General features: G+C 41.9%; 1 protein-coding gene across 1 annotated transcript in view; it reads right to left on the bottom strand.

The window, feature by feature from the left end:
• Positions 1-16,719, bottom strand: part of MYO5A (myosin VA) — a 101,261-nt gene that overhangs the window by 18,836 nt on the left and 65,706 nt on the right. The window contains 13 exon segments of the mRNA XM_030955065.1: positions 1,895-2,122; positions 3,455-3,508; positions 4,241-4,384; positions 6,518-6,631; positions 7,762-7,910; positions 8,590-8,683; positions 9,760-10,008; positions 10,510-10,683; positions 10,686-10,754; positions 14,280-14,436; positions 15,306-15,517; positions 16,291-16,399; positions 16,488-16,574. Coding sequence (XP_030810925.1) covers positions 1,895-2,122; positions 3,455-3,508; positions 4,241-4,384; positions 6,518-6,631; positions 7,762-7,910; positions 8,590-8,683; positions 9,760-10,008; positions 10,510-10,683; positions 10,686-10,754; positions 14,280-14,436; positions 15,306-15,517; positions 16,291-16,399; positions 16,488-16,574 — 1,840 coding nt within the window.

The following is a 16,719-nucleotide window of genomic DNA, read 5'->3' as shown; positions in this document are numbered from 1 at the left end:
TTCTGACTTTCTGACTTTCAAAACAAGCAGATGCTGTTTTCATGAGCACAATTTTGTAAAGTATTTACAATAACAGCTTTGTGGATAAATGATGGAGCCTAGATCTCTATGTCTAGTATGATTTGTGTTATCCAATATGAAGAACAATAAAATATGTAAGCTCTTCAAAGAATTATTCCCAACATCTTTATGAGACCTTTGAGGTTTTTCTACTATTAATTTACTCCAGAGTAAAAGTGCTGTATCACACCTGCCAATCTATCAAGCTTTAGCAGCCTGAACATCTATAATTTAGTGTCAGTTCAGTTCCTTATACTCTCACACGTACACAACTACATTTTCTAATCAAACACTCAGCAATTTCCATCCAGTATCTAGAGATGACAATGTGAGCCCACAAGGTTTTTTGCTTGCTGAGGACAGCAAACACTCTAAAGTAAGGCACTTCTTCATCCCATAGACACTTAATTTGTTGTGAAATATAAGGGTTTTGCAAGTTAACAGAGGCCTGGTTCCCAGATCACTGTCCTTATCCCTCAAACATAGTCAGCAAGAAACATGATGGAGCTGACTAGACCAATTCCTAAATCCTTCCTTTCATATTCAGGTTGTCACAAACCAACAGTTCAAAACTGTTACATCTGCTTGTTTTGAATTAACTTGTTTCCCTGTGCAAAGCATGAAGATGGGGATGCAGAGGTCACAGAATTAATGGGAAAGTTATTCAATAATTTCAAGGTAAAATGCAAGAACACATAGGTTACTTAAGAGGCAGGGAAATGACAGCTCAATATTGTTGAGGGTTATTTTGGCATTTAGAAATTCTGGTTTGTAACTGTAGAAGAAAATGTGTACCTTATCCTCCTGGCAATCAAATTGGTAGGCAAGAAAGAAGAGAAACAAAACATTAAAATAATCTGTCTGTGCTGCAGCTGCCCAACCTAAAAAGCAGAAGCTATCTGCAAACTGGCTGCTGGCCATCCCACAGGTCACCTTCCTATTTCCCTCATACTCAAAGCCACTGTAAAATCAACCCTTGCATCCCACCACTGCTGAGAATGTTATTGAGAGATTTACTAAGTATTTCTTTACAATGTTCTAAACACTACCCAAAAATGTGTTCTGTTTTCTTTGCAGTCAATCATTTCAAACAAGACTTACACATCTTCATGCACCACAGACTCCCAGCTTACTTAGGACAAATATAGACATAACAGCAAAGGAAAGATGACGTATCTGTTCATTCCTTGCTGCAGTTATGAAACAGAGGATAGCTCAGTTCAGTGGAAATTACTAGTTCCTTGATTTACAGGATACCTTTTCAGGTTGAATGATTCTTATTTGCAAAGCTGTTACTTCCCTAGCTATGTCATCAGAGCTTTTTAGGTGATGATTTCAGTGGTTGTAATCTACTCTTTTTTCTATAAAAGCACATAGCACCTATCAAGCAATAGTATGGAACTTATATATCTTCAGAGGTCATCTTTACAAAATGTTACTGACTTGAAATCATATAGATGTAGAACAAGCTGTTCCTTTTGCTCAACTATTAATTAAAAGGAATTCCTGAGAATTCCTTTCAATTTTCCAGTCCATAGAGAAATGACACAGCTCCCAGTGAGAATTATTTGTGCACTGTTAAAGGAGTCTGGAGGGGATCAGACCTTTGGTACATCTTCACATGAGTGCTGGTAGAGAAACCCCAGACTGGCTGATTAATGCAAGCTCCTAATTCAGACTGCTGTAATTTGTGCACTAATAATGGACCAACAGATTACACTTAGGAAGGTTTTCCAACCTAGACTACTTTCTTCTGCCATTTCAAGCAGGCTGTTAATAAATAAAGCATATTAACGATGCAGGGTAACTCTCCTACCTGCTGAGTGTGATTTACCTTGGGCTGAATTGCCTCTTTCTGGCTCACAAGCTGAGACCTCAGGATGAGAACTTCTTCCTTGCGTACTTCGAGCTCTTCACTGACCGAGGTCAGCTGGTCCAGGAGGACTCTGTATGCTGGGGCACCAGGAGCAGTCACCTCTGGAGCTCGTGTCTCTGTGAGGGCCTTCTGCAGCTCATTCAACTCGTTCTTCAGTTTTTTATTCTCAGATTCAAGCTCTTGACGCTGTAAGAAACAAGGACAGTTCTGTCACCCAGCAGCACTGCAACATGCCTGTAACCCACAGGTACAAAACTATGGACAGAAATGGTAAAAATTATGTGTAGCTGCAAGAAACCCATGAATCTGCCCTGTATCCCTGGCCCCTTGACTAGGGTCGATAGTGGCTGGGAGGATTTCACTAACAGGACTAACCTTTTGTCTGAAATGCAAGACCAGAGTCTCGGAGTCTCTGTGGTCCAGATGACTCCGAGGTGCTGGAAAGTCTCTTTTTCCTAGCCCCAGGATTGAAGAAGGAGTCAGGATTCTTCAGCTGTGGTTTTCAAGGTTGTTTATTCTCCGTTATCTAGAACATTCTTTTTCTGATCTGCTGAGGTCTGTCTAGCAAGTCAGTCTGTGGCACACTGACTGCCCCTGGGGCGGTGCTATCTTTTTATACTAAAAACAACGTGTACTTTATTTACAATAACTTTCCAATACCTATCGCCTATGTTAGACAGTGTGTTTCTACTCTAAACCAATCCAAAAGTGCCACCATCACACAGAAGATGGAGGCTAAGAAGAAGAAAGAAGAAGGACAAGGCACGCCCAAATCCCTCCATCTTGCCTTCTGAACCCCCATTCTAAAAACCCCAAAGTTTTCCTTTTTCACCCTGTGACAAACTAACTATCATTCTACTTAAACTCTCATGGCTTGTAAATCTTCACATAAAGTTGGTAATCTTCTCCATGGGTTAAAATCAAAGGCACAGGTGTCTTTGACTTCATGCCAAGGTCTCTGAGCCCCCCTGGTAGGGGCTCGAGAGGGCAGCCAGAGGGATGTCCTGGGTTCTGACACCAGAGCACACCCACATGAACCAGACAGATTTGATGGCAAACAGAATTACCAATCTTTTTTTCCTCTTATTCTCCTCTTAGGGGGAGAAAAAAAAAGTTCACAACAAATAGTGATCAGCAGGCTAAGAAAATTCTGCATCACTATTAGGAAATATTTTTAGTTTTAGTGGTGTAAGATAGGCAGTAATTTAAATAATGTTTCTGAAAAAGAGACCTACATTTATCACTGTATTTTTGCTCAAATTAACTTGCAAGCTGTACTAAGTGTTTTAACAGAGAACTCCCCCTGGCTTAGGGGATTTTTTTGTTTTGCATCCCAGCCACACATTCTACACCTCAAAAAGAGCAGTCCAATGCAATGACTGCTGGGGAATATTTGTTCTAATTCCTCCAGCTACTATTTGGAAACAGGAGGGCTGATGTAATTTTCTATGCCAGCATATACTATTGGTGGCAAGAGTCCTACTAGAAAAAACCCAGAAACCTCTGTTTTAGAATTACCTTGAGTGACTCATACTCCAACTCTGCACCTCTTATGGGAGGCCTTTCTTCCTCCTATGAATGAATACAAACAATTATGAAAACTAAAAATCCTTCACTGAGGTAGGAAAACAAAAGAGAACTCAAATTATTTTCCTTTAAAACTGTAAAATACTCATTCTGATACAGCTAACTGCTGTAGTTTGAATATTGGCATTGTCTCCTTTACTTCTGAGTTTATGACATATAATTGGTCAATATTAATAAAATCACATACTGTCACTGGCAATGAAACAGAGCAGCATGAACCCCAGTATGCTAAAGAAATTCACTGGTAGAAATATAATAAGAAACAATTGCCAAAACTGGTTTCATAATTTTCTAAGAAGTTCTAAGGGACCAAATCAGGAGAATTTACATTACAATCAGCTAAGGTGTCTAAGGCCAGTGCATTGGTTATGCATCCTGGTTGAAACATTTCTTCTTCTGCCTAAAATGAGCAATTACCAATTTTCTCCATCATTTAAGTAGATTTCTTTATGGCTATTCCTTAATAAAAACAGCCTTTCAGTCTTTTTTTTTTTAAGCAAAGTCCCAAGCACTTTTTGTTTTGTCTTCCATGAGAGGATCTCAAGGACCTTGGAAAACAAAATAACCAGTCCCTAGAACTAAGCACCGGTACGAAACTTGTCATTAAGCAAAGCAAGTGCTAGAGGAAGATAAAGATTTAGTGAAAGCCAGTCAAGCATTCACAGTTACTGAAGGGACACTGTGGTGTCAGCATTTGATCAGCTGCACGGAGCCCACCTTAGCTTTAGCACGGAGAGCCTGCTCCTCCTTTCTGTCCAGTTCGTCCTGCAGGGACTGCTTTTCCTGCTCCAGTTCTGAAACCCGTTTCTGCAGCTTGAGGAACAGAGACATGTCCAGCGCTGCTTTTTTCTCACTAGGCTCCTGCTTCAGAAACAACAGAGGCAAGTCAAGAACTATTCCCCTTCCACAGCACAAGGAAGCACAACAGTGAGTAAAGATGGGAAACAGACTGGGGAAAGAGAGGAACACGGAGACGTTACTTGATTCTGAGCATTGACTATCTAAAATATTTCATCAGCTATCAAACACTATTTTAAAAAAATATTTACTAGTAGAAAATGTTTCTAAGCCTAAAGCCTAGCAAAAGAAAGCACTAGGTACTACCTAGCAGACAGGAGGTCTATAACTAAGCATACCTTATAGTCTTACTTGTTTGAAGGGGGGAAAGTAGAAAAAAGAAAAAGTTTGTGGTTAGACTCACCTGGAAACAACTCTAAATAAGGGCTTTTTTGTTTGTTGGTTTAGTTTTCAATGATTTCTGCAGTAAGTTCTTCAGCTAAAGGGAAATCTCTCTGGCAATTTGAATGTTAATTTAGTGGGATATGACACAAAAAATTGGTAACAGAAAATGTATTTTTTCCCTTTTATTGTGCTAATTACACAGCCTGTTCTGAGCCTAATTCATCAGCTTCTTCATTATTCTCTGGGCAAGGACCAGTGTTTGCAACCTGAAGATGCATTAGAAATTGTCCATCAGCCTTTTTGTACTTTATGTACTGAGAAGATCAAAGTATTTACCATGAACTGTACCATAAAATTTTAAAGCCTATAAAAGGAACTAGAAAATTAATATTAATGACTGTAGCAAACAAGCAAGCACAGCCATTTCCACCTCATCTCCTTTTACTGTTGAGGGGAAGAGTCATAAACCACACCAACAGCTCAGGCAAATGGGAAGAGACTTTTGAATTTTCTGGCTTTACTTGTTTGCCTTGAGGTGGACCCGATTTTTTAATGTGGTTTTGTATAATCAATCTATATTGTTAGTTTAGAGTTGGAACTGGAGAATGCTGAGGGGTTAAACAAAAGAGTGCTGCACTCATTCACACTCTTGTGTGAGTTCATTTCTTCATTCATATTCTAAAACCCAAAGCTGGCTCTGGAAAAGCCATTCAGCAAATCTATCAGCCAAAGGAAAAGCTGGCATTTGGCTCATTTGTGACATCCCATCACATGTAGCTGCACTGTCCTTCTCCTGAATAGCCTTGAATGTAGGAGCATCATCCTGAAACCATTATGCAAGGTGAGAAACATAAGTGGGAAGGCAAATGATGACAGAGTGGGCAGAGAGGCTGTGCCAGCCCCAGTGCGTCAGGATATCTGCATCCAGAGCAGAAAATCATTCTCTGTGGAGGCTTTCCAAAGCAGCTCTGACAGCCTGTCAAAAGCTGCTCTGGAGATCCCTAACCCAGGCAGAGGGCACCCAGGGTGTGCTGTGCCTGGCTCACAGCTAAGGAGATGCACAGAGAAAACTTCAACTCAGGAAAGTGCCAAGCACAGCCAGACCTCCACCCTGTGGCTCTGTGTTTGCAGTCCCACTGTGATGGGATGGGCTGGAAGGGGGAGTCATCTTGGAAACTATTAGCAATGCCTTGGAGTTGCACCACAAATTTATGGTTATTTTTCATTAGCTGAATCAAGTCATCTTTCTGACTATTATTTGAACATCTTCCTGATCATTTTTCCAAACACTCTGGGATTTGTATTGCTGCATATGCAAAGGAAACTCCCATTCTGGGAGTTTGATTCCTCTCTATGTAATAGAGAAAACCTGATCCAACATGAATTTGTCATCCCAACAGGAAACTCATTCCATGTAGCTACTAAGGATGCAGCTTGCCATTTTACATCATTGACTATACAGTAGGCAGGCTCCTCAGGGAATTCTCTGAATTCCCACTTTGGCCTGAATAAGTGATTGTGCTTACCAACACTGACAACCAAATGTTTCACTGATGTAAATCAGCTGGATCGCCAAGCATCTACTCTCTGCTTACAGTAATACAAGAAAAACTCAAAGCATACTTTGACAGTCTTTTTACACAGGATCATAACTAAGGAATAAGTGTTCTCTAAAAGGAAACGGAGAAAGTATGATTAAAGCATTAGATATCTCAGTATAAGGATATGGTGTTCAGAAGCACTTATAAAAAAGAGAAAGGAATGAGACGAACCATGTATCAGTGAAAAGTTGTGGGGGATTTTTAACGTTACCTCCATCCTGAGTGGTAAGTCTTCTGCCTCTGTGATCTCAGAGCTGAAAGTATATTCAGATTCATTGCTACTGTGAGTTGAGTCCGTTCTTTTGTGCCCAGGCTTGGGGATGCTCTGAAGTGCAAGTGGAACAAATCAGTACCAGTACACGGCTTTCCCTGCCACTGTCTCTTCACAACCTTTAGTTCAGCTTAGAATATTTGGTGTTATTTTCTTATTAATTTTCATAACTGAGACATATATTTGACTTTGGTCTCTCCAAAGACCTAAAAGCCTGTGAGATACAGTTAGCACTCAACTCCACGGAGACAGGTCAGATCTTACACCACCAAGGAGTGCTGCAGAAAGCAGAACCAAGCAAGGATGCAGCACTTTGTGGGAAAGAAACACTTGGATTACAGGAAGCACAGGCAGCCACTTTTTAACTTCATAGACATTCTATTGAGGAATACTTTATTTTCCTGCCACATAGAACATTCCTAGGACTACTTGAAATTTACCACTGGATGAAGATGTCATGAACAACCCCAGCAGAACTGAATAACTTGAGAGCAAAATAAGGGTGGATAGCACAAGTAATACCACCAGGAAAGTCACAGCAGAAATTCAGCCTTCTTCACAGATGTGACAATTTTTTTTTTTTAATCAACAACACATTTTAAATGTATTTGTTTTGGCTGAACCGATCAAAATAAACAGGATTTAAAAGGACAAATTCTCCTTTCAAGTACAGGTCACCAACACATACAGCTGACAGCATGTACCAACTTATCCCACTAGGGTCACAGACATATTTTCTGAAAAATCCTTTCACTAGGATTTTTCTCCTGAGAAGCTGAGAAGCCTCAGAAAAGAAATGTAAACAATAACTATCTGAGGGCTGTGGAATGTGGTCTGGAGATGGTTTACCAACAGGCGCATCTTTGATTGGTCTCTTGTGGTTGTTTTTAATTAATGACCAATCACAGGTCCAGCTGTGTCAAGGCTGTGAGCAGTCACAAGATTTTATTATTCATTCTTTGCTAGCCTTCTGATGTCTCCTTGCTCTTTCTTTGGTGTAGTTTTAGTATATAATTTTATTTTCATATAATATATGTCATAAAATAATAAATCAGCCTTCTGACACATGGAATCATGATTCTCATCTCTTCCCTTGTTGGGGTTGCCGGCAAATTCCACACACTAGACTCTGCCTGAACACAGGTGTAAACAGCTTTGGATTTCTGAGCTGTGGAGGCACTTACCACCATCAGGTTCATTTCATCCTTGAGGTCGTCGTAGCGCTCCTCCAGGCGGCTGAACTCATTGAGCAGGTTCTGGTACCGCAGCCGCTCGTCGTTCAGATCCAGCTCCAGCTGCTTCGTCTCCTCCACCAGCTTCTTCTCCATCGACTCTGCCACACACAGCAGGGAGCCCAAGTGAGAATTCCAGCCCTTCCCACCATGCAGGGCATCCAGGCAGGGGGTACCAGCCTGTGTCTGCACCAGAGGAACAGCCTGCCATTGGAAGCTGCTGTTTGTGCTTCTCTGGGCAAACATTCAGACAAAAATATGAAGGGCCAAAGCATTATTTTGGCAAACTCAGCCCAGTTATTTATTCTGCTAATACCTTCTATAGGTGATTCTAGGAGGAAGGAAGAAGAGGCACTAGCCCGTTGCTGTGCTATGTAAAGCAAAATGTGAGGCGCTTTACACCTCAAGCATCCTGGTCCTCCTCATCACAGCTCCCTTCATCACAGCCCTCACATCTAGAGTTAAGCTTTCCTGGCTGCTGCCTACACAGTCACAGCAGCCAGAATAGTTGTAGTGGATAAATTGTATTAAATATCAGAGCTGCCTTTTAAAAATTGAAGTGCTTTGGAACAGTCAGCCCCCTAAAAAAGGCCCCGAACCCTTGAGATTTTGTGGAAATTCAAATGGTAAACAATTCTCATGTTTGCAAGTTCTTAAAAAAAGAAATGAATGCACAAAAAGGAATGTAACCTAGGGCAAATTAGCCCAATCTATGAAGTAGAGTGTTGCTTTACTAGGTAGCATGAAGTAGAGAACCTGAATGAAGAGAACAGAGCCAACCTGTTATTTCCCTGGCCTGGTCATGGATGCGGCGGTTCAGCTCCTCCTTTTCTGTTTTCAGTAATGAGTTCTGCTCTTTCAGCTCTGACACCAGCTACAGAGATAATAAAATATTTTACTCAGAATGCAGTTCATCTTTCATCAGTAGCTCTAACAACAATGGCATCTTTGCTGTAACAAAAGTTCAAATACTTAAACTGTTATTCACAAAGTGGAACTGGTGAACTAATCTTCATTTCAAAATTACATTTCTTAAATATGTCACAGACATATTTTCTGTTGACTCCACTATGTTCTGAACACCATTTCTGTTCAGATGCAAAAATTGCCCTGAAGCACTCCACAGTGCCATGTATTTTTCAGTAAAGCCCCAAAGATGTAAATGGCTCATTAAAACAGAAATATTCATAAAATAGTAACACATTTGGTAGTTCTATGGTAAATTCCATTGCATTTAACATCTTGCCTGTGCCCTAAAGCTGTGTCACTTAACCTGTGTTCAGGTTCGCCAGGTACTCATTTGTCTCTGATTATGGTTACCATGCATTCACTTTGCTTGACCTATTAATATTTTCTCTTATGCTTATCTGATATTGAAACTTGTCACTGTGGCATCACATAATGATGGATTGGCTCTTCCAATACTCAAACTTGCACCATTATCAGCAAGTACTCCTGACAGAAATCAGCCTGTTTGATATGTTTGTGGTTAGCAAAGAAAAGGGGTTAGCTGAAACCTGTTGAACTAGACTGTGCACATGTGTTGAATAGGCTGGCTGTCTACATTAGGCAGGATATAGCAGCACCTTTGAATACTGAATGTAGGACAGATTTCTGCTATCTATGCGATTATTCTCTCTAGGTAGGTAAAATAAATGAATTCACTACCTCTACTAAGTCAGAAAGCTCAAGGATTTGGCTTTGCAAATGCTTTCAGTATCAAAATCGGAATAGATTGGATACATCTATTTACATACAATATATGGATTTCGATGGATTTAGCATATATCTCTACCACAGGTGTAGCCATTTAGACACCAAGCCTATTTAGGACTGTACAGCTATAAAAATACAATGAAAATACCAGCCACACAAGTGAAAAAATCAAGCCTGGGCAAAACCTGAGTGGACACTGCAAATCCTCTCATGCATCTGAGACCCCATACATGCCTGCTCAGTTTCATGTTTGTATTTGTCTGCGCGCTCCTCAATGCTCTTCTTCTCGGCCTGTGTGTGGTGCAGCTCCGTGCGGAGCTTGGCGATCTCCTCCTGCAGGCTGAGCACACGGCTGGTGGCGCTCCTGGCCTCCTCCTCGCTCAGCCGCAGCCTCTCCACGTCGCCGCGCAGCTTCTCCGTCTCCGTCGTGTACGTGACCTCCAGGGTGGTCATCTTCTCCAGCAGGGATTTGTACTCTTTGTTCTGTGCAAAACACCACGCAGACAGAGCAGCTGTTAGAGAGGTTCTGGTTCGAGGGAGCCTTTTCCTTCCCTACACAATACACCCAGACGTGGGAGCACAGGAGCAGCTTCCCCATTTCAAAAAGGTTTTGCAGAATTGCTTAACGGGGTGACAGAGCAGTCCAGTCTCTAAGCCTGCACATCCTAAACTAAAATCAGATGGAGAGCCCACATACAGACAGGATCACCCCCCATTCCCCTAAAACAGAGCAACTGACGTGCTTCAAACGCAGCACTGGCGTTAAGCGAGTGGGAGTTTTTCTCAGTTCTGCTGAGAGGAACAAGTGGATGTTTGACTGCTCCAGTTCTGCTGTGGCCTCCCCTTCTCTCCTATCACTATTCTTCATCAGAAAAAAGAACTGAGCCCTTACAATGAAAATTCAGTGCATTCTGTGAATGCCCACGGTGCTGAGAAAGCCAACCACGACTTTGACACATTTTCCCAGAGGCTGAGAGCTTTTACCTGCTCATCGATTTTTCTCTGCAGCTGCATGATCTTGTTCTCCAAGCCAATGTGGAGCTTCTTGTAGCGCTCCACGGAGCGTGCCTCTATCTTGAGCTTCTTGAGCTCCCTCTTGGCCATCATGCGGCGGTAGCAGCACTGCAGGTAGATGATGGCGCGCAGCGTGCGTGGCAGCCGTAGCGCCGCCGCGCCAGCCAGCCCCGCACGTGCTTCTGGATGACCACGGACTTGTGCTCCCGCAGCATCTGCGGGGGAAACACAAGGGAAACACGGGGTGAGAGCTCCAAACTGCACCTGTGCAGTACACAGAACCTCCGTAACAATGGGCACTGAGACACCTTCGCCTGCAAAGAGAAACTTCTGGGGAAGAGCAGCGAGAAATGGATACTTCAAATTAAAAATAAAGGAAGAGGGAAAGAAGACTGGAACAAGGACAACAATAAGGAGTAAAAGGAAAAAGAGCTCTTTTCTTTTTAAAACATGACAAAAGAGAACTGGAGGCCCATGGAAGGACTGGAAGAACATGAGAAAAACATGGCAAAAAGAACTGGAGGCACATGGAAGCACCAGGCATTCCTTTGTGTTGAGGTCAGAGCTCAGCTAATTGCACAAGTATATAGTACCTGTTGGCAAGATTACAAACACAGTATTTTTTTTAACTGCATCTTTATCTTGAAACACTTTAGAATTATTGACATATGCTGCAAAGAGTTCATCAATACAAAGTTTAAAATTACCACATTTGATATGCAATGCAGTCAGTACTACATTTCCCAGAGGAAATTGTAGCAGCTGTTAAGAAGTCAGAAGCTTTTGGTTTGTTTGTGTTATTTTGTTTTGAAGGTTTTTTGTTGCCTTTTTTGATATATCTTAGGCTTGCCAGCCTGGAAAAAATTTCATCTATTTTAATAAGAAATTTATAGTGTAGTAATTTGAATTTATTTTATGGCAGAAATTTCAACCATAGCTTTGAGGTGTAAAAAACCAAAAAAAATCCATATTATTAAAAAAAAAAATCTGTAAAATAAACCAGTCTTGTGTGTTAGCCAGAGAGTTCAGCTTGGAAGAGTCTACCACTTTTTTTGGATCCTTCACCCACTAATTCAATCACAGATTGCCCAGGTCTGGAACCCCTGAATTCAAAGAAATTACATGAGATATGCATGGAGAGCCTGCCCAAATCCACAAGGCTTCCAGTACTCTGAGAGCTTTAGAGTTCACTTAATAAAGCTTCTGCAAATAAAACAGTTTATTCTAAAGAACAAAATTATTTAGGATTTCATGTTAATGCTCAGAATTGATAGTTTAAATATCATAGGCAGTTCACATTCTTACACTGATTTACCACAAAGCTGATAAGACCAACTAGTCAGGTAACAGGAATTTTATTTTCTTTTAGACTGCTTAGCAAATGAACTGAAATGTGTTAGAAGGATTACAGTTCCAGATCAATGAGTTTAAAATTCACTGGCAAAATGGCAAGACTATAATACATATGAACTTTCTCCCTTAGCATTTATTTCTGAATTAAAAATGAGACTGGAAATCCCAGCACTCAGTTGCTCAGCACACCAAGGTAAGGCAGCAGCTCTCTGAAAAGCACAGCAAGGTCAAAAGCCAAAGTCCTCCTGACTGCATGCCATGCAGTTGGCATTCCTGCCTCCGCCTTACACACTTTCTGGAACACTCCTTCAGGTTCCCAGCAGGTGCCTGAACACTGGAATACAACTAGCTTTCAACAATTTTCATCTCTTAAGTTTGAAAGCAACAATTTTCACCATCTAAGTTTGAAAGCAACAAGCCCTGTAAAATACCTCCATGGCATGGGGATGGTCCTCATCCGCCAGGGAATTCTCGCATCCATGCAATCCAGGGAGGAAACAAGCCACTCCAAAGTACAGTGAGAGGATCAGGAAAGTTACTTCATCTACCAGCTATATCCCAGGAAAGCTTATGTCAAAGCTGAGGGGGAACTAGACTCCTTGTCCAGCTGAGAAGCACGTTGCAATGTCTCAGGCAGGAGCTTCCCCAGGATGTGTGAAACAGATGATTCAACCATACTGAATTCCTTGTTCTGCCCACGTGACTCAAGACATGCCCTCTCTTCCTACAACAACAACAGGTCCCTTTCACAATCCTAAGGAACAACACGTGTCCCACACATTACTGCAGCCAGGGCTCAGCCCAGCTCTCCTGTCACAGGGCAACCTTTCAGTTTCACTCTTCTGCAATCATCACCAACTCCACAACAGCCGTGTTTACCTTCCCACGGCACCCAGAGCTTGTGCTTCCCTCTCTGGCCATCCTGTACCTCAGCTTGGGTAAGATCCCACCTTGGGAGGACAAGACAAACACAGCACACCGCAGGGGCGCTGTCAGACTGTCATGTTTTACTGCAGAGAACAATTCACAGCTCGAGGGGGATGCTCCTGACAGGCAGGTCTGACCACCCCTTCCAGGGACTCCTCCAGAAACCTGCCATCTCCATTAGGAGGGAATATAACAGGTTTATTATACTGTGCTGCGAGACAGATGGGCTGTGTATTACTCATGTGACTAACAAGGCATAGGGAAACAACTCCCATCTTCCTGAAGATTTTAAGCCACCTACAGCTGTGACCCAGGTGTCACTTTGTCACATCTGTGTAAGAACACATCTTGTTTAACATCACAAATACAGTTTGTAATAACAAGAATGCTAAGAGCTCCAACAAAAAGGAAAGTGGATATCCACAGAAAAGAACAGCCAAGCAAACCACAAGGGTCTTACTGCTAAGAAATTCTTACCAAGGTTTATTTTTTTCAACTTTGTGGTTAGTTTATGTTAGAATGCTACACATGTGACTGTGTAGCAAGTTTAATACCAATGAAAAATATAAAGAAACTTCAAATATAAAAGAGAAAGATATGGTACATAAGCATCAGATGGCTTTTGGCTCCATGTCCTTAACATTTACATGCTTGGGAAAACAAATCCCTCAGCTACTTTTTCAGTGAAATACAGGCTGACTTTTGAGCCTGGTAAAACTGTTCTTGTAAATAAAAACGTTATGAAATATGTCAGCACTTTGCAGTTTGAATCGTAATTCTGTTTCCAGCCCTGTAACCACTGAAAACCAAATTCTAATTTCTCAATTGAATAATTTACTATCAAGCATATTCAGGAAAATATTACCAATATTGCTAGGACAAGTTTATATCAATTTATCCCCACACCAAAACCAACATACATTAAAAAACTAAAACAAAACCACTCCACCCATGGATAACTTTCAATATCCAATTTTTGTGGGAATCTTTCTGCTAACATAATTCCATATGACATTTCAGAATCACTGAAACTAGGGATGGGAAAGGACCAGTAGTGAGTGCATCACATGTATACTGATGTAAGCAATAGTGATTTGGACTGAGACAGATTAAAGCAAGGCCATTTTCAGTATTTAAGTGCCTCAACATTCTATATAACAAGTGAAAAAGTCAGAAATGCTGTAAATCTCTTGGATTCTCCACTGGGTGCACTGAAAGTCTAAGTACATCTGTATTAGATGACAACGAGAATATGTCTACAATGCCAAGTTGATGGGAGTATTAGATATTTCAAATTTCCAGGTGCTGTCCCTTAATCCATGCTCTGCTATTTTGTGCATAATACCTAACAGCATCCACACAAAACATTTCAGATTCCCAAGATGACATCCCAGAGAAGCTTTGTCCTGAAAGTGTGTGGAAAAAAAGGAAGAGTGAAGAAGTACATTGTGATTTCTTACCATTTGGTACTTGTTTCTGACCATGTAGCCTCTCAGGAGGGCCTGCAGAGCAATAGTGGCATCTCGCATGCACTGGTATCTCTTGCGGACCACGTACATGCGCTGGAACTTCTGAATGGTGATGGCAGCTCGTGTTCTCCTCAGGAACTTGGCATAGCTGAGGAAAAGATCACAAACAGCACCCGTAATTATGTGATTGAATGCTTGGGGTTTTTTTAATAGCCTGTATTTTTAGTTTCTTCTTAGTGTTGTCAGTGACACAGTATATTTACTTGCTGTATACAACAGAACGACAAATTAACAGAAACCTTGCAAAGCTTTACAGGAAATGCTTTCACTTCCCCTAGGAACTGTACTAAACAACTGACAAGGTAAACTCAGCTTAATTTCTCATCACCTCTTCTCCAACTTTAAAGCTGTTTCCACTACGTCATCTTCCAGATCTACTTTCCCAACCTCCACTAGTAGAAAATGTTTGCTTGTTCTTGGCTATTGCAGTAAGACAATTACAAAGCATCATGACATATGCTTCTTTCTGAAGGTTGGTTATTACAGCCTTCATCACCACCCTGTGCACCACCCTTTGAACAATACCACCTGTATTCCTGCCCTTCTCTCTGGCCCCATGGCCATCCCTCAGAAGTCAATCCAAACAACTCACTGACTGATGAATGTCCCTTCACAGCTGCACCCTGGGTGAGGAATGGCTTCTCCAGCAGGACAGACCCAGCAGGGAGGTCACAAGGAAACTGGGCAATAAGGACTCAGACAGTCCTGCTTTACCTCACCTGCAACATATCTCCTTAGTACTACTTGTTTTCTGCATCAGAGAGCCAGGGTGCTACTGTGTCCTCTGAGAAAGGTCAGGACAGACACACTCATTATATTAAACTTCCTTCATTTCCCTGGAAAATCATCTCCTCTCAGGCAGCACAGGAAGGTGAGAACAGATGTATCACATTTAAATGCCCTGCTTACAGGCTCTGGACTGAGGCTGGTGTGGCACCTGCCCTGAGCAGTGCTTACCATCGTGCCTGGTACCCTCTGACGTGTCTCTGGATGGTGATGGCAGCCTTCCTCATCCGCATGTACTTCTTCCTCATCAGCCAGCCCCGGATCGTCTTTTGGATGCGGATACAGGCAGCTCGCAACTTATCTGCCCTTATTTTTTCCAGGTAGGCTACTTGACCAGCCCGGAAAAATATTTTTGTCTTACCAAACTGGTACTTATCCTTGTCCTATTTTCAAAGGTAAAAAGAGGATAAGTTACAGCATTAAGTGTTGGTGCATAAAAAAAGGCATGAAGGGCTAAATGAAAGCACAGTTAGGAAAGAGGCAAAATCATCTGTGTAATATTTTGGGTAATCTGAGACTTAAATTAAGTAGTGGAGAAGGGTATTTTCTCTGTATGATTCTGTTAAAAATTAATATAATAAGGCCACAAGCATGGCCCAAAGGGACAATGTGAGATTTTTGCTTAGATGAAAATGACATAAAGACAATAACATGGAACACTACAGGAGGTACCAAAGGGGCCCAGAGGATGAAAGCAATACAGGCAGTGCACATGTACAATTTTCTGCTTAAATTGTAGCTGACCCCTCTGAAGGGTCCATCTTCAACCACATTACACAGTGCAAACAAGGCAGCTGGGGCTTCAGACATGTACAAATCACTTATTGTATCAGGACTAGGGCAGAACAAAGCATGCTGCTGCTGCTCAAACACATCTGAAATTTCAGAACTGAACCAGAAAGAGAATAATATTTTATGTCTACAGGCTGTAGTACTCCTTTGAGGGAAAAATGGAGAATATACAAAGGCACACTGAAAAAAAATTAATTTTGTTGGCTGTTTGATTCTAACTTGAAAGGAACAGCAGTCAAAGAGCTACAGGATACATTTGTGGTTTAGTATTTTGTAGAAGTACTAAAATAGTGGCTACGAGGGAGTAAGCGACACTGTCTCTATTCCTGCAGACTCCAAATGCTCTCAGCTCTAAGTCCAGTACCTGAATCAGCTTCTCCAGGACATTTTTACACGTCTGCTTTCGGTCACCAAGGACATCCCTCTGCTTCATCAGAACCCGGTAACGGCTGAAGAACTCCTGGTACGTCCACCTGTCCCAAAAGCAGAGCACCAGTGCCAACAATGAACATTACCTTAAAAAGAACAGCAGCTGGAAGCAATGCAGAGAGATAGACACACCTGGAGGGGAAGCCAGCAGCACTGATCCGGATGGTCTCCAGCACACCACAGGCTCTCAGCTGCTGCACTGCCCGCTTCTCATCAAACCTAGGCAGGAACACAAGGTGGCTCTGGGATGTGGGACTGGGCTTGCATTATCTGGGGGTCCTGGTTGTGTGCACACCCAGGAGAGAAGTGGCACAGTGGGGAGCAGGGGGGGTGTGATGGGTGGTTGGTAAGGTGCTCCTGAAAC

The sequence above is a fragment of the Camarhynchus parvulus genome, chromosome 10, assembly GCF_901933205.1.
Source record: "Camarhynchus parvulus chromosome 10, STF_HiC, whole genome shotgun sequence".
Classification (NCBI taxonomy): domain Eukaryota; kingdom Metazoa; phylum Chordata; class Aves; order Passeriformes; family Thraupidae; genus Camarhynchus; species Camarhynchus parvulus.
Note: the sequence above shows the minus strand (reverse complement) of the source record. Positions and strands in the feature narration are given on the sequence as shown.